Source organism: Chiloscyllium plagiosum, chromosome 22 (genome assembly GCF_004010195.1).
Source record: "Chiloscyllium plagiosum isolate BGI_BamShark_2017 chromosome 22, ASM401019v2, whole genome shotgun sequence".
Lineage (NCBI taxonomy): Eukaryota > Metazoa > Chordata > Chondrichthyes > Orectolobiformes > Hemiscylliidae > Chiloscyllium > Chiloscyllium plagiosum.
Genome location: NC_057731.1, coordinates 31,654,796 through 31,680,599, shown reverse-complemented (window position 1 = coordinate 31,680,599; position 25,804 = coordinate 31,654,796). Strand labels below are relative to the sequence as shown.

The 25,804-nt window shown below is 40.0% G+C and overlaps 2 protein-coding genes across 11 annotated transcripts in view; both read right to left on the bottom strand.

Annotated features, from left to right (window-relative positions):
- The window catches only part of LOC122561177 (arginyl-tRNA--protein transferase 1), a 225,295-nt gene extending 216,634 nt beyond the window's left edge, over nt 1–8,661 (bottom strand). For 4 of the 10 annotated variants that reach the window (XM_043712691.1, XM_043712692.1, XM_043712695.1 and 1 more), the window contains exon 1: nt 7,050–7,200. In XM_043712691.1, coding sequence (XP_043568626.1) covers nt 7,050–7,152 — 103 coding nt within the window. In that variant the 5' untranslated portion in view covers nt 7,153–7,200. The other 6 variants (XM_043712690.1, XM_043712693.1, XM_043712697.1 and 3 more) reach the window with 5 other exon arrangements.
- Nucleotides 8,662–15,090: 6,429 nt separating this feature from the next.
- Nucleotides 15,091–25,804, bottom strand: part of nsmce4a (NSE4 homolog A, SMC5-SMC6 complex component) — an 18,462-nt gene continuing 7,748 nt past the window's right edge. Inside the window, exons 6-11 of the mRNA XM_043712678.1 lie at nt 21,836–21,926; nt 20,385–20,479; nt 19,535–19,583; nt 17,819–17,904; nt 16,114–16,199; nt 15,091–15,307 (exon numbers count right to left, since the gene is read on the bottom strand). Coding sequence (XP_043568613.1) covers nt 16,137–16,199; nt 17,819–17,904; nt 19,535–19,583; nt 20,385–20,479; nt 21,836–21,926 — 384 coding nt within the window. The 3' untranslated portion in view covers nt 15,091–15,307; nt 16,114–16,136. The remainder of the gene's footprint in view (nt 15,308–16,113; nt 16,200–17,818; nt 17,905–19,534; nt 19,584–20,384; nt 20,480–21,835; nt 21,927–25,804) is intronic.

The window sequence follows — 25,804 nt, the reverse complement described above, 5'->3', positions numbered from 1 at the left end:
GCCCATAGCATTTGGTGCACTAGTCAGAGAGAAATGGGTCTGGGTGGGCTACTCTTCAGGGGGTTGGTGTGGCCTTGTTGGACCAAAGGACCTGTTTCCACACTGTAGGGAATCTAATCTAATCTAATCTTATCTATCTTTAACCTAATTTCACAATTCAGTTTAGCCTGGTCTGCTTTTGTACCCACATAATTTCCTTCATAATCTTTTTTTTTAAAAATAGTCTCGCACCCATTCCTAACTCCCTCAACCTGAATGCAAAATTCTATCATATCAGATCCCTGCTACATGGGGACATTGTCACTTAGAGACCATTAATCAAACATATCTTGTTGCACAATAACCTTCCCTAATGTAGTCTGGGCTCAATGTCTTTGGACCACATGTCCTACAGCCAACCTATCACATTCTCTAAACGCATCATTTGGGCACCCTTGCTTTTCTAACCTTTCCAGATATGAATCAATCCAACTGAGTGTTTAAAATAATTTTGTTTACAGAAACACATTTGGAAATATTTACATGCATAAAAATGTTTACAAAATCTACAACAAAACAACCATTTTGAAGAGGAAATACAGCTTCCCACACAAGGTTCTCCAGACTTTATTCTTTTAATACAAAGAGAAGGATAAAGTCATCACAATTTTACCACACCATACGGCTGCTCTCCCATTAGAGACACAATAGTAACAGATTAACCTGAGGATCATCATGCCTCAGGCAAGGGGCAAGGTTGAGAAAAGTTCTTCAGCTAGTGTGGGGATTGAACCCAAGCTGTTGGCATGACTCAGCATTGCAAACTAACTGTCCAGTCAACTGAGCTAACCAACATCCAATAAGCTCTTAATTTTACACAGAATCCATTCATTACTAGCAAAACCAGTGTTCAGATACCTCCTCTCATAAATGTTATTAAGTCCAAGTTATGCATTTTCAATGCATCAGGGGCCAAGGAATCAATGCATAAAATTCGAGAGTGTGGTGCTGGAAAAACACAGCAGGTCAGGCAGCATCTGAGGAGCAGGAGAATCGACATTTCAGGCATAAGCCCTTCATTATGAATGAGGCTCATTCCTGGTGAAAGGCTTATGCCCAAAACGTTATTTCTCCTGCTCCTCGGATGCTGCCTGACCCACTGTGTTTTTCCAGCACCACACTCGACTCTGATACTCCAGCATCTACCATCCTCACTTTCTCCTAATCAATGCATAAAACCTGCCAATCAGCTTTTCAGGGAACCCAGGAAGAGAGGAAAACATAGAAGATTGAAAGAATGTAAGTAGGCGCTTAACCAGTGAAGAAATAATTTCAAGAAAAAGGCAGCAACAAAAAGTCAATGGAGAAATAAGGTGTTGTCTAAATATAGCAGAAGTTGTGCTGAAGCATTCGGAAAAAGTCAACAATCAAGTAAAGGGAGTAATGGACAAAGCAGCATAGCTGAAATTCCATGATCTCCTCTTTATAAAAGTTATCATAGTCCCAGAGAAAAATAGGGCATTTCTCCCATGAGAGGCATGACAGGTAGTCATCATGCTTCAGTTGGTCAGCTCAGTTGGCTGGATGACTGGCTTTTAATGCAGAATGATGCCAACAGCATAAGTTCAATGTTTGCACCAGCTGATCTTGCCACAAAGATCCCACCTTCTCAACTTCACCCCTTACCTGAGGCATGGTGATCCACAAGTGAAACCCACCACCACTGGTCTCTCTCTCTCTCTCTCTCTAGTGACAATTATTGAAAGTTCATGATAAACAGAAATTTTAATGAAAATGGACACTAGAATTGTGGGTTAATGAAGAAGTCTGTCATTCATACAGCTATCTTTAGTTAGCAAGTGGAAAACTAAGGCAGTAGCTCTCAAAATGGAATCCATGCAAACTGGCAATGCTCCAGGGGTCATGTAGAATAATGTCACTAAAGCCTGTTTCTAGCAAGACATGTGGAAACAATCACTAAACAGACACTGGGTCAAAATAGTGCTGAAAATATCAAACTGGATTAATGAGGTTCTGACTGTCAGAGAATCCTGAATGAGGAGACAGTCACATTAAGAATATTAAAGCAGGGCTGGGGACTGGGCAGCTTCAAATTTGGGTCCAGAACAGCAATCAAACTAAGATTCAATGCCTCAATTCTGACAGAAACCCAATGGCACTAATGCTACATACCCTAGGACAAACAGGCCAGTACACAGCATCTTTCAGCTAATGAAATGATAAAGGTTTTCCGATTACCAGCCACATCAATATTCACTATATCAAGTCACCCTGTAAAACATTTATGGAAACCACTTCGAGAGGTCAGCGACCTTACATTCAGAAATATAAAAGTACAAGGAGTGTATTATAATTTACATTGGTGTAGAACATGATTATGAATCCTTTTGAAAACGATCCTTCACCTAAAAATGTTTGAGAAACATTGAGCTAAGACTTGAACTTTGCAAGCAATGTGGAAGGGAAAGGAGTCTCAAAAGCAAGAGTTTGTGTGGTCAATGACAGCTTCAGTAGAACACCTCAATCTCTACATAACTGCACATACAGCTAGCCTGACCATGTAGGACCGAGGGCTCAAGTGAAAAGTAATGCAAAGTTGAGTCCAACTGAATTTCTGAACAAACGTGGTTCAGTGAAAACATTTTCTCATAAAACCTAGTGCCTTGTTTAACTAATCACTTCAGACATTTATAGGGTCAGAGTCACACAACACAGAAACAGACCCTTCGATCCAACCAGTCCATGCCAAAAATAATTCCAAACTAAACTAGTCCCAACTGTCTGCCCCTGCCTATATCTCTCCAAACCTTTCCTATTCAAGTATCCATCCAAATGTCTTTTCAACATTATAATTATACTCATATCCACCATTTCCTCAGGAAGTTCATTCCACACGCAATCCACTTCCTGTAAAAAACTTGCCCCTCATCTTTTCTGAATCTCTCTCCTTTCACTGTAAATTGTGCCCCCGAGTCTTGAACTGTTTCATCCTAGGGAAAAGACAACTACAATTAACTATCTGTAACAACCTCCTACGCACCAGTGCAAAAAGTCCCCGCCTTTCTTTATACTCAAACCTTCCCTACCCAGTCACATCCATACATAATAATTTGTGCCAATGCTTTATTTCTTACATCTCTGAATTCTTTTCAAAAATTTTTTTGTTATTTTCAAAACAAGATCTGTGTGCAATTAGGGAAATAGTCATTCTACTGCTTTCAAAATGCTTAGTACAACAGCAGCCATGAACATTAGACTTAATTACAAAATGAATGTTTCCATTTTAATAGCTTGTTTATTTATTCAGCTAAAATTGCAGCAATGTCCAGACCCAAACAGCTCGGCAACTGTTCAATTAAAATGAAAAATCAGCAACTCATCTGATCATCTCTAACTTTCACAGATATGTCACTTTCAGCTTCTCACCTGAATGCACATGTACCCAAAACAATCACAAATATAAAAGGCATTTCCCTGCCAGTATGAATAGTAGGAAAAAAATTACCCATTCTATAAGAATTACTTCAGCATTTTATACAGATGTACTTTATGTACATGAATGATTTTTTTGACAGAAATAATTTTCTTTTAAAATTGATTAAAGGGTGGAAGTTCTGAAGACTGCTAAACAACTTGTGCTTATTGAAGTGATATAGCATCTATTGGGTCAATATTCCTATGGAGATATTTTGTGGAGAAATTACGACATAGTGGTTTTGTCACTAGACTCGTAATCAAGAAGCACAGGTGATGCTCTGGGGACATGGGATCAAATACAACATGGTAGTTGATGAATTTAAATTAAAAGTTTAAAATCTGGAAAAAAAAATATATTTGATTGTTCTAAAATTCCATCTGGACCTCTGATGTCCTTTAGAGAAGGAAGTCTGCCATTATTGTCTGGTCTGATCTACATATGATTATTTCACATTTGTTTTTCTGCACTCTTAACTGCCCTTTGAAGCAGCTTATAAATCCACTCAACTAAAGGAGGGATGAGCGATAAACTTTGCAGCTACACCCACATTCTATGAGAGAAAGAAGGAAAAAATTGCAAGTTGTTTGATGAATGGTGCTGACAACATTGCGTCTTCTAACTCCTTGAGGAGGATTTGAGCTATAGGGAAGAGACTGAGCGGGCTGGGGCTGTTTTCCCTGGAGTGTCAGAGGCTGAGGGGTGACCTTATAGAGATTTACAAAATTATGAGGGGCATGGATCGGGTAAATAGGCAAAGTCTTTTCCCTGGGGTCGGGGAGTCCAGAACTAGAGGGCATAGATTTAGGGTAAGAGGGGAAAGATATAAAAGAGAGCTACGGGGCAACATTTTCACACAGAGGGTAGTACGTGTATGGAATGAGCTGCCAGAGAACGTGGTGGAGGCTGGTACAATTGCAACATTTAAAGAGACATTTGGATGTGTATATGAGTAGGAAGGGCTTGGAGGGATATGGGCCGGGTGCTGGCAGGTGGGACTAGACTGGGGTGGGATATCTGGTCAGCATGGACGAGTTGGACCGAAGGGTCTGTTTCCATGCTGTACATCTCTATGACTGTATGACTCTATAATGCAGCATAATTTGGAGAAATTACCAGCTCATTTTGCATATCCTCGCAGCTGCATCCATAACAGTACAAAGATGCAACTTTAATGAAATATTGTAAAGGTAAAATCACCATGGTTTGTCTTACCAGACCACAGCCTGCTTTGTCATTAAAAAGAGAAATGAATGGTGGTGACTTAACCTGTGGATCACCACACCTCAGATGATGGGAGAGCTTGAATAAGGGAATCCTTCATGGTAACCTTCATCAGTGCAGGAATTGAACCCACATTGTTGGCATCACATACGTCATATAGCCAACTGAGCTAACCAACCTCCAACAACAAGGATTTTGTCCTTGGAAAGTGTGCATAAGTTATCAACAGAAGAATAAAAATTAATAAGAACAGATATTACAAATTCAAACTTCATCTTGAGTTCTGCATTCACTGAAACTATAAATTACTGAAGTAACAAACATAGATTACATTTATTTCAACTGAGTAACCATGATTTTGCAAATACAAATTGGTCTTGAGTTCAATGGACATTCATATGTATGTTTAAGTTGCAAAGATCCAAACAGTACTCAAGGATTTCAGAATTACATTGTGCAGCACAGAATGCTTTGGACAGAATTCTGAAATTTATTTGCAATTTTTAAAAAACTAAATATCTTTTGAATTTTGCAGTTAATGCAAAAGTACATTTATATTTGCTTTGATTTCATTACATTCACAATCATGATTGGATATGATGTAATTACAGTACAGGGACTGTCAGTGGTTTGTGACACTGTACCTACTGGAAAGCCACCACGAGATAATTCACTACATCTGACCTAATAGTTACAGGGTCTGAATAATCAACATCCTTTCTCTCTCAGCACTCCAACTCCTCCCCCTCCCCCATCCATTTCATAAATGCTGCCCCTCTCCACTTCATGTCAGCTCTGATGAAGAGTCATCTAGACTCGAAACATTAGCTTGCTTTCTCTCCATGGGTGCTACCTGATCTACTGTGATCGCCAGGATTTTTTGTTTCTAGTACAGATTCCAGCAACTGCAATAATTTGTTCCTACTTTGAGTATAGGAGTTGAGAAGTCATGTTGAGATTGTACAGGATGTTGGTGAGGCCTCTTCTGGAATAGTGTGTGCAGTTCTGGTCCTCCTGTTAGAGGAAGTATATTATTAAACTTGAGAGAGTTCAGAAAAGATTTACCAAGATTTTGCTGGGAATGGAGAGTTTGAATTATAAAAATAGGCTGGATCTTTTCTGATGAAGAGCTTTTGCCCAAAACGTCAATTCTCCTGCTCCTCAAATGCTGCCTGACCTGCTGTGCTTTACCAGCACCACACATTCAACTCTAATCTCCAGCATCTGCAGTCCTCACTTTCACCCTTCTCTTCTCCCCACTCCCTCACCCCACAGGAGTAGGAGCTTGAGGTGTACCCTACAGAAATTTATAAGATTCTGAGAGGCATAGATAAGATGAAAAGCAAAAGGTCCTTTCCTGGGACTGGGTGAGTTCAAAACTAGGGGGCACATTTTTTAAAGGCTAGAGTATGAGCAATTTTTAAAATTAAAAACAGAGTGGTTCATGGGTGGAATGAACTGCCAGAGGCAGGTACAGTGACAACATTTAAGTACTCGAATAGGAAAAGTTTAGAGGGATATGGGCCAATCGCAGGCATGTGGGACTAGTTTAGTTTGGGAACATGGTTGGTGTGGACTAGTTGGACTGAGGATCTGTTTTCATGCAATATGGTTCTATAACCCCACGATTGTTTTAACCTCAAAAGTACACAAATGATTCAATTTTGACTGCATTAGGACAACAGATCCACTAGCAATTCGTCAATTATTTTGTTTGAGCATTATGGTGTTTGAGTCTCATAATATAATCTGAAAAGTGCAAACATAGTCAACTTTCTTTCCTTCATGATATTTTATGTTGCATATACAAGGAGATTTCTAGTACAAACATGTCTGCTAAAAGCAGTGGGAACTGCATATACACACTGTGATCAAATGGTAGGTAATCAGGCATCACATACTCAAACTTGCAGGCGTATTTTCAGAGCTGTCAAGTCTATCTGCTGAACTCAAACAACAACGCAGGCAACATCCTCAAACAGTAAACTCAATTTGACTTGCGTAACTAAGCATACTTAAGTGCAACATTTCAGTCACGATAATAAACATGATGCATGCTTGAGCAATGTTGAAATCAGAGTCCTCTCCTCAGATTTTACAGGAGAGGAAAGAAGGTGCAAAATATTTGAATATCTGCGCGCGTATGTAAAGATCTTATACATAAAATATATTTTTGCAATTTACAAAAACCTGTAACTGCAGCGATTCTGAGACCTCACAGCTGGTTGTGTGGCCTCGGAAATAAGGAAGCCTGGTTCATTATTTCTGCATAAACACCTTCCGCTCCTGTATCACTGAATATTTATGCAGAGTATTTTATTCCCATCCAAAGACAGGGATAACCTCTCACCATTGGAATAACTGCTGGAAGACCCCTTACAGTAACCACATTTATAACCGTCATCCGCGGTGAAATACTCGAGGATACTGTGCACTCTGCCACCGGCCATCATCGTCCAACTGTCGTTCAGGCCAAGGCGCGCGCCCAGGCCAGTCCAACCAATCAGTGACCACATGCGGGGCCGCGCACGTTCGGTTTGTGCACCCGCGCGATAGGCGGGAGAACCGCGCGCACGTTCGGTTTGTGCATCCGCGCGATAGGCGGGAGAATCGCGCGCACGTTCTGTTTGTGCACCCGCGCGATAGGTGGGAGAATCGCGTGCACGTTGTTTGTGCACCCGCGCGATAGGCGGGAGAATCTCGCGCACGTTCTGCTTTGCACCGGCGGCTGGGGAAAGGCGCTGAAAGAGTGCGCTCCCCTGGAGAGAGGGCAGCGTGATTTTACACACATCAGAGTATTTATTTATTTAAATGGAGCACCTAACAACCATCAGTTACACACTTTCCGTGATTGGTTTGAAATCTATAGGCGTCTTTAATAAAATTGAAGAGGTTTTGAGTTTTAAAAAAATAGTTAACAATCAAAACCCTCCATTCGTGAAGGCTGATTAAAGAATGAAAATACGATCTCGCTTGTGCACCAGGTTGTCATAAAATGCTGGATCTTGTGAAAAGTGGAGAGCGGCAGAGGCCTGTACTCTGGGCCGAAGCCTCGGTCCCAAAGCTGCTGTCGCCATTGACAAAGCTTCACGTTTAAATACATGATCCTGCTGCGAAGCTTCTCCGACTTACCCGTGGACACTTTTCCATTGTCCGAGTTACAATATCCACAATGATAACCGGATTTTAAACCTTTGTATTCCACGATGGAATACATCCCACGGTCGTGTGTTTTCGTCCCGGTCAATCCACTGCCTACACGTTTGACATTTCCAATAGACGCTTTACCGGATAGAGAAAAAAAACACGATAATACCAAATCACATGTCAACTCCGAGAAGAGATGTTCAGTTGTAAAACCGATGTGCTTCTGTAGGATCTTCAAAACACTGAAAAAACCTAGCAACCAGATACGTTATTTAACAACGAGAAAGAGGGTGACGCGTTTTTAGTTACAACATTTGTAATTTGGTTGTTAACTCACTTTTACTCATTATTTCAAGGTAGGTTTAATTTTCTTCTTGTATATTGCTAACACCTAAACTCAGCCTACAAAAATATTCAAACTTGATAATTGTGCCGTCTCATATATTCTAGCTAGCCATTTCAATTAGGTTAATAATGAGTCACTACAGACCTGTACAACTTTTTAATTCCTTCCACTGCTTCGGTCTGTAGCAAAGGGTGGTGATATTAATCTGTCGGCAAGGGTTTAAGATAAAAGTTTAGACCTAGGCAGAATAAACTGGGTTTCTGTGCACATGGCACGTAATTTTTACATTAGGCTTTCGACAACAAATTGCTATCAGAACCAGCAGGTGTACGGTGGTGATTCAAAGCCAGTGATTCTCTTCTATATCACTCGCTCGAATGAATTTTTATCAAATGCACTGATAATCTTAACAGCATTAAGTACTTGTTCTTTCAAAAGTTAAATGCAACCAAAATTCTGAAATAATTATAATTCACCGAAATGTCACATATATCATAGAGATGTACAGCACGGAAACACCCTTCCGTCCAACTCGTCCATACCTTTTAACATTTTATGGTTTTTATCTAGATTTGGTTATTATAAATCAATGCAATCAAATATGCAGGTGTAAGATCAATAAAATTAAAAAGTGATAGAACAAGAAAAAGATGGAGAGAGAATTTTTGTGATTCTTTGTTGGTACCATATCCAATATCAACTTATATACTACTACATTCAGCTCATACCATACATTATGTATTCTTAAAATAAGTATTAAATACAACCATATTGACTTGCAACATGAGAATTCCAATAATTCCACGTCATGCAACTCCTCCTACTAATTGTATTCAATCATGCCTTGCCAGGAAATTGCAAGCTAAGACCTACTATACCACTAAAACAATAACTGACTGGGATGTCTCACATACAAAATATGGAGTATTCATTTGTGAATTCTTTTAGATTAGATTAAATTCCCTACAGTGTGGAAACAGGCCCTTTGGCCCAACACTGACCCTCTGAAGAGCAACCCACTCAAAACCCAGTCCCCTACATTTACCCTTTCACCTAACACTATGGGCAATTTTGCATGGCCAATTCACCTACCCTGCACATTTTTGGGAGGAAAGCGGAGCACCCAGAGGAAACCCACATTCACGGGGAGAATATGCAAACCCACAGACAGTTGCCTGAGGCGGGAATTGAACCTGGGTCTCTGGCGCTGTGAGGCAGCAGTGCTAACCACTGTGCCACCGTGCCGCCCAGAGGATGGTACATATGTGGAATGACTGCCAGTAGAAGTGGTTGAGGCTAGTATAGTAACAACATTTAAAAGGCATTTGGACAAATATATGAATAAGGAAGGTTTAGAAGGATATGGGGCAAGTGCAGGGAAATGGGATGAGTGTGGATGGACATTTTGGATGGCATGGACCAGTTTGGGCCAAATAACCTGTTTCTGTGCTGTAGGACTCTGACTCTAGAGTGTAAGAGTTGGGATGTTATATTACTGTTGTATAAGTCATTGGTGAGGCCACACTTGGAGTATTGTGTATAGTTTTGGTCACCCTATTATAGGAAAGACATAGTTAAACTGGAAAGAGTTTATAGAAGATTTATGAGGATGTTGCCAGGAGTAATAGGCCTGAGTTGTAGGGAGAGGTTGGCCAGGATAGGACTTTTTTTCTTGAACTGTAGGGGAATGAGGGGTGACCTTATTGAGGTATACAAAATCATGAGGAGCGTAGATCCGATGTATGCTTACAGTCTTTTACCAAGGGATGGAAAGTTATTTGCCTCCCAGGTACCAGGGTCCGGGATGTCTATGATCGAGTCTACAAGATTCTGAAGGGGGAGGGTGAGCAGCCAGACATTGTGGTGCACATTGGCATCAATGACATAATTAGGAAAGGGGATGAGGATCTAAAAAGTGATTTCAGGGAGTTAGGTTGGAAACTAAAAAGCAGGATGAGCAGAGTAGAAATCTCAGGATTATTACCAGTGCCACGTGCTAGTGAGGCGAGAAACAGGGAGTGAGTGCAGCTAAACACGTGGGCTTCAGATATGTAGATCTTTGGGGTACCTTCGGGGGAAGGTAGGACCTGTACATGAAGGATGGGTTGCACTGGAGGGGCACCAATGTCCTGGCTGGGAGATTTGCTAGAGCACTTTGGGAGTGTTTAAACTAATTTGGCAGGGGGATTGGTACCAGAGCTACAGATCAAAGGAGAGGGTAGTTGTTGAACAAGCAGAAATAGAATGTAGAGCATCTATCAGGAAGGATACACGATTGATGGGGTAAAGGGATGGGTTAAAGTGTGACTGTTTCAGTGCACGAAGAGTCAGGAATAAGTGATTAACTTAGAGCATGAATCAATACTTCAAACTACGATGTTGTGGCCATAACGGTGACATGGATTTCACAGGAATGGTTGCTGGATGTTCCAGAGTTTGGATCTTTTAAAAAGAACGGGGAGGGGGAGTAACATTGCTAATTAGAGTGCATCATAGCTGCAGAAAAGGTCAGTATGGGTGAAAGTCAGTAACAGGAAAGGAGCAGTCACTTTATTGGGTGTTTTCTGTAGACTCTCCAAAAGCAGCAGAGAGATGGAAAAACAGACTGGAAAGCAGGTCTTGGAAAGGTGCAGATGTAATAGAGTTGTTGTTATGGGTGACTTCAACTTCCCCAATATTGATTGGAACTCCTTAGTGCAGATGTCTGGATGGAGCCGATTTTGTCAGGTGTGTTCAGGAAGGATTCCTGATACAACATGCAGATAAGACAGTTGGGGGGGGGGAGGCCATATTGGATTTGGTGCGAGACAACGAGCTAGGCCAGGTCTCAGATCTCTCAGTGGGAGAGCATTTCGGCGACAGTGACCACAACTGCCTCACCTTTACCATAGCCTTGGAGAGGGATATGAACAGCCAGTATGGGAAGGTATTTAATTGGGGGAGAGGAAATTATGCTGCTATTAGTCAGGAGCTGTGGAGTATAAATGGGGAACAATTGTTCTATGGGAAATGCACAACAGAAATGTGGAGGCTGATTAAGGAGCACTTGTTGCAAGTGTTGGATAACTTTGTCCCACTGAGACAGGCAAGGAATGGATGACAAGAGCAGAGGAGCTTCTCATCAAGAGGAAGAAGGAAGCTGAAGGTTGAGGAATTAAGGATCTGGCACAGCTTTTGAGGATTACAGGATAGCTAGGAAAGAACTCAAAAATGGACTGAGGAGGGGGCATGAAAAAGCTTGGCGGGACGGATTATAGAAAACTCAAAGGCGTTCTACATGTACACAGAGAGAGCATAGGGCCGATCAGGGAGAGGGGAGGGAACTTGGTGCCTGTAGTCTGAAGAGGTAGGGGAGGCCCGAATGAGTTTTTTGCTTCAATATTCACTAGAGAGAGGGACCTTGTTGATAGTGAGAACACTGTGGACCAGGTTAATAGGCTTGAACAGATTGATGTTAAGGAAGTGGATGTGCTAGAAATTCTGGGAAGCGTCAAGATATAGAAGTACTCAGGGCCAGACCAGATATATCCAAGGTTACTACGGAAAGCAAGAAATGAGAGTGCTGCGCCTCTGGTCACGATCTTTGCATCCTCACTCTCCACGGAAGTAGCACTGAATGATTGGAGGGAGGCAAATGTTGTTCCTCTGTTCAAGAAGGGGAATAGGGAAATCTCGGGGAATAGGGAAATCTCTGGAATTAAAGACCAGTCAGTCTTACTTCTGTGGTAAGCAAGGTATTGGAAAGGATTCTGAGAGATAGGATTTTTGACTATTTGGAAAAGCATAGTTGATTAAAGATAGTTAGCATGGCTTTGTGGGAGGCAGGTCATGCCTCAAAAGCCTGATTGAGTTCTTTAAGCATGTCACGATACCAAGTTGACGAAGGTCGAGCAGTGGGGGTGTGTATATAGATTTCAGTAAGGCATTTGATAAGGTTCCCCACGGTAGGCTCATACAGAAAATTAGGAAGTATGGGATACAGGGAAATTTGGCTGTCTGGATACAGAATTGGCTGGCTGAAAGAAGACAGCGAGTGGTCGTGGATGGAAAGTATTCTGCCTGGAGGTCGGTGACCAGTGGTGTCCTGCAGGGATCTGTTCTTGGGCCTCTGCTTTTTGTAGTTTTTATAAATGATTTGGATAAACAAGTGGAAGGCTGGGTTAGTAAGTTTGCCAATGACACAAAGGTGATTGGTGTTGTAAATAATGTCAAGGGCTGTTGCAGGCTCCAAGACATTGACAGGATGCAGAGCTGGGCTGAGAAGTGGCATATGGAGTTCAACCTGGCTAAATGCGAAGTGATTCATTTTGCAAGGTCGAATTTGAATATTGAATACAAGACTAAAGACAGGATTGTTGTCAGTGTGGAGGAACAGCAGGATCTTGGGGTCCAAGTGCATAGATCCCTCAAAGTTGCCACCCAAGTTGATAGGGTTGTTAAGAATGCCTATGGTGTTTTGGTTTTCATTAGCAGGGGGATTGAGTTTAAGAGCCACGATGTTCTGCTGCAGCCCTATCGAGCCCTGTTTCAACCACACTTGGAATATTGTGTCCAGTTCTGGTCGCCTCATTATCAGAAGGATGTAGATACTTTAGAGAGGGTGCAGAGGAGATTTACCAGGATGCTGCCAGGATGGGAGGGCATGTCTTATGAAGAGAGGTTGAGTGAGCTGGGTTTTCATACTGGAGAGAAAGGAGAGGTGACTTGATAGAGGTGTACAAGGTTATTTGAGGCATAGATTGCCAGAGACCTTTCCCCATAGCAGAAATGGCTGTCACGAGGAGTCATTATTTTAAGTTGATTGGAGAAACGTATGAGGGAGATATCAGAGGTAGGTTCTTTACACAGAGTGTTGGGTGCACATGGAAACAGACCCTTCGGTCCAATCTGTTTATGCAAACCAGATATCCCAACCCAAACTAGTCCCACCTGCCAGCACCCGGCCCATATCCCTCCAAACCCTTCCTATTCATATACCCATCCAATTGCCTCTTAAATGTTGCAATTGTATCAGCCTCCACCACATCCTCTGGCAGCTCATTCCATACTCCACCACATCCTCTGCATGAAAAGTTGCCTCTTAGGTCTCTTTTATATCTTTCCCCTCTCACCCTAACCCTATGCCCTCTAGCTCTGGACTCCCCAACCCCAGGGAAAAGACTTTGTCTATTTATCCTATCCATGCCCCTCATAATTTTGTAAACCTCTATAAGGTCACCCCTCGGCCTCCGACGCTCCAGGGAAAACAACCCCAGCCTGTTCAGCCTCTCGCTGTAGCTCAGATCCTCCAACCTTGACAACGTCCTTGTAATTCTTTTCTGAACCCTTTCAAGTTTCACAACATCTTTCCAAAAGGAAGGAGACCAGAATTGCACGCAATATTCCAACAGTGGCCATACCAATGTCCTGTACAGCCGCAACATGACCTCCCAACTCCTGTACTTTTTTTTTCTTTCTTTTTTTTCTTTTTCTTTTTCTCTTTTTTTTTCCCAACTCCTGTACTCAATACTCTGACCAATAAAGGAAAGCATCAACGACATTAGGGACGTTTAAGTGACTGTTGGACAAGCACATGGATGGCAGTAAATTGAGGGGTGTGTAGATTAGGTCGATCTTAGATTAGGTTAAATGCTCAGCACAACCTCATGGGCCGAAGGGCCTGTACTGTTCTATGATCTAAAAGGACTGTACACATTAGCTGACCATTCCACCAGGTAGGTAGTGAAATTTGTATTTAATAAATATTAGTACTCTTACTAATCCTAATTTCCTCAACTGCTCACCTGACTCATTGTTGGATCTGTAGATTTCTTGTATCTTCTTCGATGAAAACAGACACAAAGTAATCATTTAGCATCTCTGCCCATAGAGTCCATACAGGGTGGAAACAGACCCTTCAGCCCATCAAATCCGCACCTGTTTCCGCACTGTTGGGATTCTATGATTCTAAATACCTAATAGAAATTTAAAAGTCAGTTTAATAAGGTTTCTACTTTCCAGAAACCTGTCCTCTGCAACTTGAGCTCAGTTTGTTTAACCAGACTATATGCAAATTGAAGTCACTCACAATAGCTCCAAGCAATGTCTACTGTCCCTTTCCTTTCAAGTTCCACCCAGATTCCACACATTGTTCTCCTGATCAGACCTCCTCCATTATTAATGTACTAATACTATCTCATATTATCAGCACAGCTCTATCTTCTTTTCCTTCTTTCCTGTCCTTCCCAAAAGTTCAAAGAATTGTTTAGATTCCAATCTCATCCAAGGATCACAGAGGAACTCTGAACGGACCACTTGAACACTTAAAATGGATTATTTCCATTTTTGGCCAACGGTTAACATTTATTTCTCAAAACAACTTCTTGAGAATGCATGATTATGTTTTTGCTATAGAAAGAGACAATCTGAAATATCAAGAAGGAATCTATCTTTTCAGAAATGGTGTACTTCATCCAGGAAAACACCACTTCAATCACAAAATCCTGCCAGAACCTCAAGATCAAATTGCTTCACTTAATAACTAATTGTTCTTCAATTCTACAGCCCTTCAAACTTCATCTTGTTCAGTTTGTTTTCATATCAGTGTATGTATATACATTATGCAGTTCAAGACATGCTTTACTATCTTAATGTTCATTCTTTTAGTAAGTGAGTTTACAATAAAATTAACTCCTCATCTTTGTCAAATTGGGAAGAAAACGTGTTGTAATACCAACCTCAGGAGTGAAGAGAGTGGAATTTATTCACCTCTCCAGATTTGATCATAGCCTTATGTTATGAATTTAGTGATAAATTCATTTACTTGTCAAGAATTTGATAGTTAATGTTTCCAGTCAACCTGCATTTGTATATAAATTTTGCTCATGGATTTTTTTAAAAAACAAGAACCAACAACAGGAAAATTAAACAATTTATTTTATTAAAAAAACACAATTCACGACTACGTCCAGACAAAAAGGAGCTGGGATTGTTAATTAAAAAAAAATAAAAATTACCATGTTCATTTGTGTAATGTTTATTACATTGCTGTACAAACTTTCTCAGTTAAATATACAAAATAATCATCACTTTGAAGATTACATCTTTATTTCTTGCAGAGATTTTCGATAAGGCACCTGTAAACAAAGTGTTGAACAGTAATCAAAAAGTGCACATTTTAGGACAATTACAGTCAAAGTTGATTTTAAATTGGAGTATTCAAAATGTGATAAGATCAGTGGAACACACTACAGAACATATGCCCATTTTCTTGCTAATCTACATTAAACAAATGTAAAAAGGAAATGTACTACAAATTGAAGATTTTAAATGGAGTATGTCGTGCAGGTACACAGGCCATTTGCTAGCCCAATTAGGTAAAGGACATAGAAAAAGATAAGGGAATACTGAATTTTGGATTTAGAAATTTACTTAAGGTTAATTGATTAAAAATTTCAATTTTTATTAATCTTTATTTTACAAGTAATTACTGCATACACCTTCAAATTTATTTTAATTCTGTTGTGATAAAGATTTCCATTCCTGTGGCCTACAACCCATGTATAGTTAATGCCATAAGTGATCCTTTAGTTAATTTAACTTTAGTTAGCTCAGATTGATGGTTGTTTTATCAGCTGATGTCACTGGCAGTACATACATTGATGGTACTACTGTAGAATTTCACACCTCAATAGCATGAACTATAAGGTCTTTTGGAATTGTGCTGTTGCATAACTTGTTTAATAAAATCTGGGATACAATTTTCAGTGCACAAGTTATAAAAATGTTACTTGTACAGCACACTGTCCAATGAAGGCGACACTTCAGTCCAAATGAAACACTAACTTGTCTAAATACTTTATTTTAAAAAATTGAGATGACAAACATTAGTATTCTGAATTGTCCACTTGATAAAAAATAAACAGGTTAAAAACCTACGCACATTGAATATATCAAAGAATTTAATCAGTCCCCTTGCTTGGCTGGTGGTATCATGGCATCTGCAATTTCAAATGTGTCAATTATTTCCTGCAAGAATTAAAATAAGTATTTTAGTATTTGTAACACATGTACATAATTCAAATGTTATTTAAAATAATGAAACCTAAATTATGAAAATGAAAAGCTTAACTGGTTTGTTAACTACATAAATCAGAAATGCTGGTTTATCGACCCAACAGGGGGTCTACTATAATAATAAATATGATAAAGAATTCTGCTTTCATTTCACTACAATTTGCCTAATACAAGTTACTTCTACATCCAAGCATGGTGGCTCAGCGGTTGGTTAACACTGCTGCATCAGAGTGCCAGGGAACCAGGTATATTTCTGTAGGTGACTGTGGAGTTTGTACATTCTCCATGTCTGCATGGGTTGCTGTCAGGTGCTCTGGTTTCCTCCCACAATCCCCAAACATGTGCAGGCTAGATGGATTAGCCATGGGAAATACAGGATTACAGGATAGGGTGGGGGAGGTGGGATCTGGATGGGATGCTCTTTGGAGGGTCAGTGTGGACATGATGAGCCAAATGGCCTGCTTCCACACTGCAGAGATTCTATGAAGCAAAATATCACAGCACTCATGGTATTTTAAAGATTCAAAGTATCTGTCAGCAGTCAATTAGAATAAGTGAGCATGTTAACTTCATCTCTCCTTCCCCCCCCCCCCCCACCTCATCCCAGATTCAACCCCTCCAACTCAGCACCGCCCTCTTGAACTATCCCATTATCCATCTTCCTTCCCACCTATCCGCTCCACCCACAACTCTGACCTATCACCATCACCCCCCACTTGCATTCACCTATCACCTTCCAAGCTACCTTCCCCATCACCACACACCAACTTTTTTATGCTGATGGTGGTGCGTGTATGGAATGGGCTGCCAGAGAAAGTGGTGGAGGCTGGTACACTTGCAACATTTAAAAGGCATCTGGATGGAGACATGAACAGGAAGGGTTTGGAGGGATAATGGGCCGGGTGCTGCCAAATGGGACTAGATTGGGCTGGGATATCTGGTCGGCATGGACGAATTGGACAGAAGGGTCTGTTCTGTGCTGTACATCTCTATGACTCTATCTGGAGTCCTTACTTTCTCCTTATGACATTTACATGTCATCCTACAAAATTGTTTCTTAATTCATTAATGGGATGTGAGCATTGCTGGCTTGACCAGCATTTATTGCCCACTGAGTGGCTTACTAGGACCATTGCAGAGGGCAATTAAGAGCCAACCACATTACTGTGGGTCTGGTATCACAAAAGCCAGATCAGGTAAGGACAACAATGTCCTTCCCTCAAAAGGGCAACAGTGAATTTAAAAACCTGTTGGTTCAATCAACAGTGATTACATCTTTTAATTGCAGATTTTTTTAAAAATGGGATTCAAATTTCCAACATTTGCTATGGTGGGATTCAAACACGTCTCCAGAATATCAAATTGGGGCTCTGAATTACTAGTCCAGAGACATCACTACTGCATCACTATCTCCCTTAACACAGTGTATGGAATACTTAAAAATCCTGAACAAAATCTTTTGATTGCAAGACAGTTCAGAATAAAGCCTCTCTCAACTTAAACTTGATTAAAAACTTCAAAATGGCCTTAGTATAGTTAATTTTCTTTAAGTCTCAAGTTACTATACCTACTTTCCACTCCTGCTGACTCAAAGAAATAACTGTTTGTTGCCTTTGTTGTTGTGGTCTTTCATTATCAACAGCTTCATTTACTGGCTCTGAAAATAAATATCACAAAAATTCATATTTCCTTTGATAATACACGCACACTTATGATTAATCTTGGTCTATTTTATACCCATTGACAAATATCAGGGACCTGGCCATGTCTTGAAATCGGTTCAAGTTAATAGATTTATTGACTCGATGCTAACATAATGCCTCAAATATTCTAAGCAAGGTAATCCATAAGATCTCATTGGCTGCTGGCCAACATAACAAACAACTCACATTTCATTACAAATGGTGTATCTCAACCCAAGGCCAAGAGAACAGCTTTTCTGAGAAACCAGAAAATTATACTGTTATCTAAGAATTGCATTGAGACACATGTTGATTCAATCCAGAACAATTTAACACCTAATCATCAATCTTACATGGTGGACAATGATAGGCTGCACTTTAGTTCACAGAATAGCATGAAAACCAAGATCAGAAGTTCAAAATCAGTGGAAAGAAAATTTTCTTATGTGAAGAACATAAATAGAAGCCATAAACACAAGGTAATGACCAAGAAATCCAAGAAGGAATTCAAAACTTATTTTACCCAAAAACTGGTGAGAATATTGAACTCACTCCTCCAAAGGTGTAGTTGAAAATGAATACTATAGATGTTTAATGGAAAGTTAGGCAAATAGATCAGTGAGCAAGAAATAGATGGTTAGGATGGTAGATTTAGATAAGGAAAGGAAGGAAGCCACTCAAGTGGGTGCATAGGTACCGGCATGAACTGGGCCAAATGGCCCATCTCTGTGCCATATGGCCTACGTAAGCAGCACTTCAGTTTTATAATTCTCATTCTTTTTTTTCAAATTCTTCCCATGACTTTTTGATTTGATATCAAGTCCCTCCAGCTCTGGAAACCTCCATGATGCCTGTGCTGCTCCAATTATGACCTCTTACACATCCACTTTTAATCATTCTACCATTGGTGGCTGTGCTTGCAACTGTCAAGGCCCTAATGTGTAACCCTATCTGCCCATCTTTCTTTGAGAAACACTTTGTGATTCATCAAATCACAAAAGAAAGCTACAATTGTAGTCCTGTTCAAGCAGAAGATTTATGCATACAGACAGAAGAACAGGTTTGATAAAATGAGTTATCTGCAAGCTTAACAACACCAATTTTGGAGATTTGTTTGTACGTGATGGTGAAGATGGATCTGTTCTCTAAAACATTGACAACATAAATATAATCATTATGAAAATATATACAATAAATTGGTCCACTCCTTTTACAAAAAAAAAGACAATTTACTTATGTTTCAGATCCTTTTTACAAATTATAGTTACAAGCAGACTGAGCTCTGGTCATGACTTCCAAATATAAAAAGGGAAGGAGTTGCATTTGCAGAGGGCATTTTGCATTCCCTGGGGTACCCAATACACTCTGAACAATCAACTAATGTATAGCAGGGTCCTCCAAACAGAAATCGGATACATGACCAATACTTTGGATAAGTATTGACCAGAAACCTGAGAGAATGCCAATGTTATTCTTCAAATAATGCAATGGGATTCAGTTATCTTTTCAAAAAGACAGAAGTTATTCTATGCAATAGATAAACATTAGTACTAATTGAGCCCAGCTGTAAAAGAAGTCTCCAGATAAATCGCTACAGTAACTCACCAATGATCGGTAGTTTATCTTGATCAAGTCCAATGGCAGCAAATCCATCCTGAAATGATATTATACCATAATTATAGATAATATCCAGAGTTGGAACTAGATTTAATGGTCAATAAAGCTCTATGAAATGGAGAATTTCACACTGCAAAGCACAGTGTCAGTAGAACACCCGACCAGATGCAATTAGTGCACATAAAGGGCCTTGAACCCACTCAACTTTTATAAAAAAGAAACTTTGCATTCCAATGATTCCGTCATGCTCACTAAACATTCAACTACAATGGGGAAATTGCTAAAGGTACAACTAAAAGTACTCTACATTATAGATGCATCTACAAAGTACTGCCCAAGCTGGAATCAACACTTAACAGTCTCAAGCAAAGGCTACAAATTCAATACAGTATTAGATGCACAAGGGAAGTTTCTATATCAACTTATTTGTACAAAATGGACCCTTGAGGTACAACGTAGGAAATAATCCTTTACAGAAAAAAATTCTCTAATCTGTACTATAATAGTTGGTCTCAGGTGAACCAGGCAGCAGTGACGTTACAAACAAATTTTAGCACTGTTAGGTTAGAGAAGGCACACTGTTCAGAGGCCTTGGTAGAGCTATCAAACAATAACAGCTATAACCCAAACTATAACATCCTGCAAATGAATAGCCACAAGGATGATCAACATTCATGAGACAACAGAGCAAGACGTTTACAGATCAGGAGAAAACAGCATCTTGCTCTCGCAAGGTGAAATTTCTCCTCTTACACAAGGCTTTGATGTACTCTTTTGGCAGAGGGAAGTTTGGTGAAAGTAGTTGCCCTTCCAGTCAATTATTTTATGTAACACTTACCCTCACAATGAAGGACACATGAAATATGTTCTCTACAGTCCGTGCATAAGAATGTGGATCAATTACAAAGTCAAAGAAATTGATTGGTGTCTCAGCTGTAAAAATACATTCACAAAATTACAATCTTCACAAGGTTGCATTCTCTCTTCAAATCCTAATTGTATGAACCTTTTTAAAATATACTTTATGGTTGAGCAAATACCAGATTTGGAAATCAGCTAATTAAACTAAAATCGTGTCTCAATAGTCATTGCTTGAAAGCAAAAAGAGTTATAATTTACAAACAGAAGATGCAGACAAAGTGAATGATGAGAAAGATGAATGAATTATACATGATTAGATAGAAGTTGTTATTGTATTGTATTGTTGAGGTATGTAAACAGTGGTAGAATGCAATATAGCAATGTTCTGGCAGTATTGTGTGATGTACTTCCATGAATGTGGAGATGAGGCAGAGATTAAACTGCTGAAAATAGGAATGTTGAGCAAAGGATAAAATGCACCTGCAACAGTTGGTTCCCACCATAAAGTTCTGAAGGCCAAGGTTGCTCGTTAAATTAGGTCACTTCAAACAATTCAGTGATTTAACATTTTTTTAGATTAGATTACATTACAGTGTGGAAACAGGCCCTTCGGCCCAACAAGTCCACACCAACCCGCCAAAGCGTAACCCACCCATACCCCTACATTTACCCCTCACCTAACACTATGGGCAATTTAGCATGGTCAATTCACCTGACCTGCACATCTTTTGGACTGTGGGAGGAAACCAGAGCACCCGGAGGAAACCCACGCAGATTCGGGGAGTCAGTCGCCTGAGGCGGGAATTGAACCCGGGTCTCTGGCGCTGTGAGGCAGCAGTGCTAACCACTGTGCCACCATGCCGCCCAACATTGTTCAAAGTTATTCTGTAGATGGAATGGGACTGTCTGCAAGATCAATGGAATTGACTGAGATCAAGAGTAATTCCTGTTAAGCAAGTCGAACATCAACCACCATTATGTTCAAAATGAACACTTATCCAGGGCAATTAAGGAATGGCAATACATGCTGACCTAATCAGTAATGCCCATACCTCATGAATGAATTAAAAAGAATCAAATGTGAAACACAAGATTATGAGGCAAAGAATGAAACAATCAAAATATATATGCATATATGGCTGATTAAGAGTGAATGAAAAAAAAAGTATTACGCAATGGTATCAATTGGACAAAGTTCTACATCCAAGTCAAATTTTGAGTACGAGAAATAGTCCAGTCCTTTCGTTGTCATGTTAAGTACATTTACTACTACAAAATTACATAAAACATAGTTCTAGTTTTCATTACTCAACTTGAAACTCTTAAATAGTAGTGGCAAAGATTGTTTCAGAATTGTGTCAAGAGTTTTAACTGTAAAGAATAGCAACAAAGGTCCAGAAGTTAGCATGCTGCATGTACCATACTCACGGTCAGATTTGAAGTATTCCTGTAGCAGTCCCAAGATCCTTTCAACTTCCTTTTCAGTGGCTTCTTGATGAGATTCATCCATTTTCTTCAGCTTTTAAAAATAAGTGATTTATAGAAGCAGACTGTTCAAAAATTAAATAATTTTTTAAATTTAAAAATCTAGGTAAGATCATTTACATAAATCTCCAAGTTAACAGCTTGAATTTACTGCTCACATTTTCCTTTATTTCAAGCTATTTAAATGCCATTTTAACAGGTCAGATTTATTCCATGTATTCAGTATTTATTTAGGAATCACTTAAGAAAAAGTGGGACCAATAGTGGAAGGGCATAATAAAGAGCCTTAATATTCCATATTATTTAAGAAGATCATACTACAGTTAGGGAAAAAAAGGCTAAACCAAACTTTTAAAACTGCAATTTAAATTAAAAAAACTAAGTACTGTTTGTACATCACTGGGTTGACTCTCAAATTTAATTCCTGCTTCATTTAAAATGACTTTTTGATATTTTCATAACTGGAATTCAGTTACAAACTTGTTTGCTAATGTTTGATTTTGCACTGCTCCAGTTAAATCATTGGAACAAAAAGTTTGGTTTTAGAGCTGAGTAGATTTATAAGATCCAGATTTTTAATGAAAAGAGTTGAATAACAATACAAGTTCCAAAAACTTAGATCCAGGAAGTATTCCAGTGAGCTATAGGTCATGAGGATTAAAACTAAAAGGCATTGAAAGAAAATAGATCATCAGCATGTTGTCTGGAATGAAAAGTCTCAGTTATAAGAGACTGGACAGGCTGGGTTTATTTTTTGGAGCAGAGGAGGCTGAGGAGGAGATCCGATTGAGGAGTACAAAATTTTGAAAGGCATAGACAGAATAAATTGTGAGAATCTTTTCCCTTTGGCAAATGTGTCTGAGACCAGGAGGCATAAGTTTAGGGTGAGGAGTAATCGGGTTAGAAGAGATTGGAGAAAAAATATTTTCATCCACAGGGTGGTAGAAGTATGACTGTGTTGCCTGAGAGAGGGATGGAGGATGGTACTCGTGCAACATGTCAATGTATATTTAAAATGCCAGGGCACTGTAGGCTATGGAGTTAAATGGGATTCATGTCATTTGGTGTTTGTTGATTGACATAGACATAGTATGCCAAAGGGCCTGTTTCTATGCTGCATGACTCCATAGTATGCAGGCAAGGTCACATTTCTTATCCATCCCTCACTGCTCATGACAGAAGACTGGCTAACTAATAGAGTTAGGATACAACGTTCAGGATGGCAACTTGTAACTAGTGGTGTGCCGCAGGGATCAGTGCTAGGGCCGTAATTATTTAAAATATATATGAACGACTTGGATGAGGTAAGTGAATATACTATAGCAAAGTTTGTGGATGACACAAATAGATGTGAAGGTGATAAAGAGTTTGCAGAAGGATATAGGCAGGTCTATACGAGTGGGTGAAAGCTAAGCACACTGCCAGGAAGGGTAGTGGAGTGAAGTATTATTTAAATGAAGACAGACTACAGAAAACTACAGAATAGAGGTTCTGAGAGTGCTTGTACATGAATCACAAAAAGCTAGCATCCAAGTTCAGGTGGTAATAGGGAAAATAAATGGAATGTCCTTTATTTCAAAGGATATGAAGTATACAAGTAGGGAAATTTTACTAAAACTATACAATGCATGAGTCAAGCCATAGCTGGAATACTGTGAAAGGTTTGGGCCCCTTATGTAAAGAAAAAATATGCAGGCTTTGGAGGCAATCCTGAGAAGGTTCACTAGGCTCACATCAGGTATGCGGGGATTGTCTTATGAAGATAAGTTGAGTAGGTTGGGCCTGTGCTCATTGAAATTTAGCAGAAAAGAGAGTCAGCTTTATTGAAACATACAAGAGTTTCAGGAAACTTGACAGAGTAGACGTGGAAAGGTTGTTTCCCAGGGTGGGAGAATCTAGGACCAGACAGCATAATTTCAGAATAATGGATCGCACAGTTAAAAACAGAGATGCGGAGGAATTTCTTCTTTCAGGAGGTTGTGAGTCTGTGGAATTCTTTTCCTGTTTTTGCTGTTAAGGTTTGGTCATTAATTATATATTGAAGGCTGAGACAGCCAAATTTTTAATCAGTAAGGGAATCAAGGATTATAGTTAAGACAAGAAAGTGGGGTTGAGCATTGATTTAGCCATGATTTCATTGAATGGAGGTGCAACTCAATGGGCTGAATGGCCTACTCCTCCTGCATCTTACTGGCTTATGGAAGAGGGCCTAGCTAAGCCACTTAACAGGGCATTTCAGAATAAATCCTTAACAGGACATTAGTCACACAGACCAGACCAGTGGTCATACAGATATGATTCTCGAAAAAAGGTTATTAGTGAATTGGCTTTGTTTTATTTAATAGAGTTGAGCTTCCAGAATCAGTAATTCTTTCTCACCTTTGTTGCTAGCCGCAGGGTACTAAACACAACAGGGGAAGCAATGGCCCAGTGATGCAATTGCTGGACTGTTAATCCTGAGACCCAAGTTCTAGGGACTCAGGTTCAAACCCTGCCATGGCAGATGGTGAAATTTGAATTGGATTCAATAAAAATCTGGAAATCTAATCATGACAATGAATCCATTGTTGGAAAAAACTCATCTGGTTCACCAAAATCCTTTTGAGAACAAAACTGCTACCCTTTCCTGGTCTGGCCTATATGTGACTCCAAACCCACAGCAATGGGGTTGTCTCTCAAATGCCCTCTGAGCAATAAACCTCTCTGAATGAATGAAAAGAAAAAGAACTTCAATTGAACTCTTAAAATCAGTGCCTTTGGATTGCTGGTCCAACACTATCATAATCTAGATGGTTTGTACACATGACTTAGAGTCATAGAGATGTAAAGCATGGAAACAGACCCTTCGGTCCAACCCATCCATGCTGACCAGATATCCCAACCCAATCTAGTCACATTTGCCAGCACCCATCCCATATCTCTCCAAACCCTTCTTATTCATATACCCATCCAAATGCCTCTTAAATGTTGCAATTGTACCAGCCTCCACCGCTTCCTCTGGCAGCTCATTCCATACACGTACCACCCTCTGCGTGAAAACATTGCCCCTTAGGTCTCTTTTATATCTTTCCCCTCTCACCCTAAACATATGCCCTCTAGCTCTGGACTCCCCGACTCCAGGGAAAAGACTTTGTCTATTTATCCTATCCATGCCCCTCATAATTTTGTAAACCTCTATAAGGTCACGCTTCATCCTCCGACGCTCCAGGGAAAACAGCCCCAGCCTGTTCAGCCTCACCCTGTAGCTCAGATCCTCCAACCCTGGCAACATCCTTTTAAATCTTTTCTGAACCCTTTCAAGTTTCACAACATCATTCCAATAGGAAGGAGACCAGAATTGCACGTAATATTCCAACAGTGGCCTAACCAATGTCCTATACAGTCGCAACATGACCTCCCAACTCCTGTACTCAATACTCTGGCCAATAAAGGAAAGCATACCAAACGCCTTCTTCACTATCCTATCTACCTGCGACTCCACTTTCAAGGAGCTATGAACCTGCACTCCAAGTCTCTTTGCTCAGCAATACTCCCGAGGACCTTACCATTAATTGTATAAGTCCTGCTAAGATTTGCTTTCCCAAAATGCAGCACCTCACATTTAGCTGAATTAAACTCCATCTGCCACTTCTCAGCACATTAGCCGATCTGGTCAAGATCCTGTTGTAATCTGAGGTAACCCTCTTTGCTGTCCACTACACCTTGGTGTCATCTGCAAACTTACTAACTCTACCTCCTACGCTCGCATCCAAATCATTTACGTAAATGACAAAAAGTAGAGGGCCCAGCACCGATCCTTGTGGCACTCCACTGGTCACAGGCCTCCAGTCTGAAAAACAACCCTCCACCACCACCCTCTATATTCTACCTTTGAGCCAGTTCTGTATCCAAATGGCTAGTTCTCCCTGTATT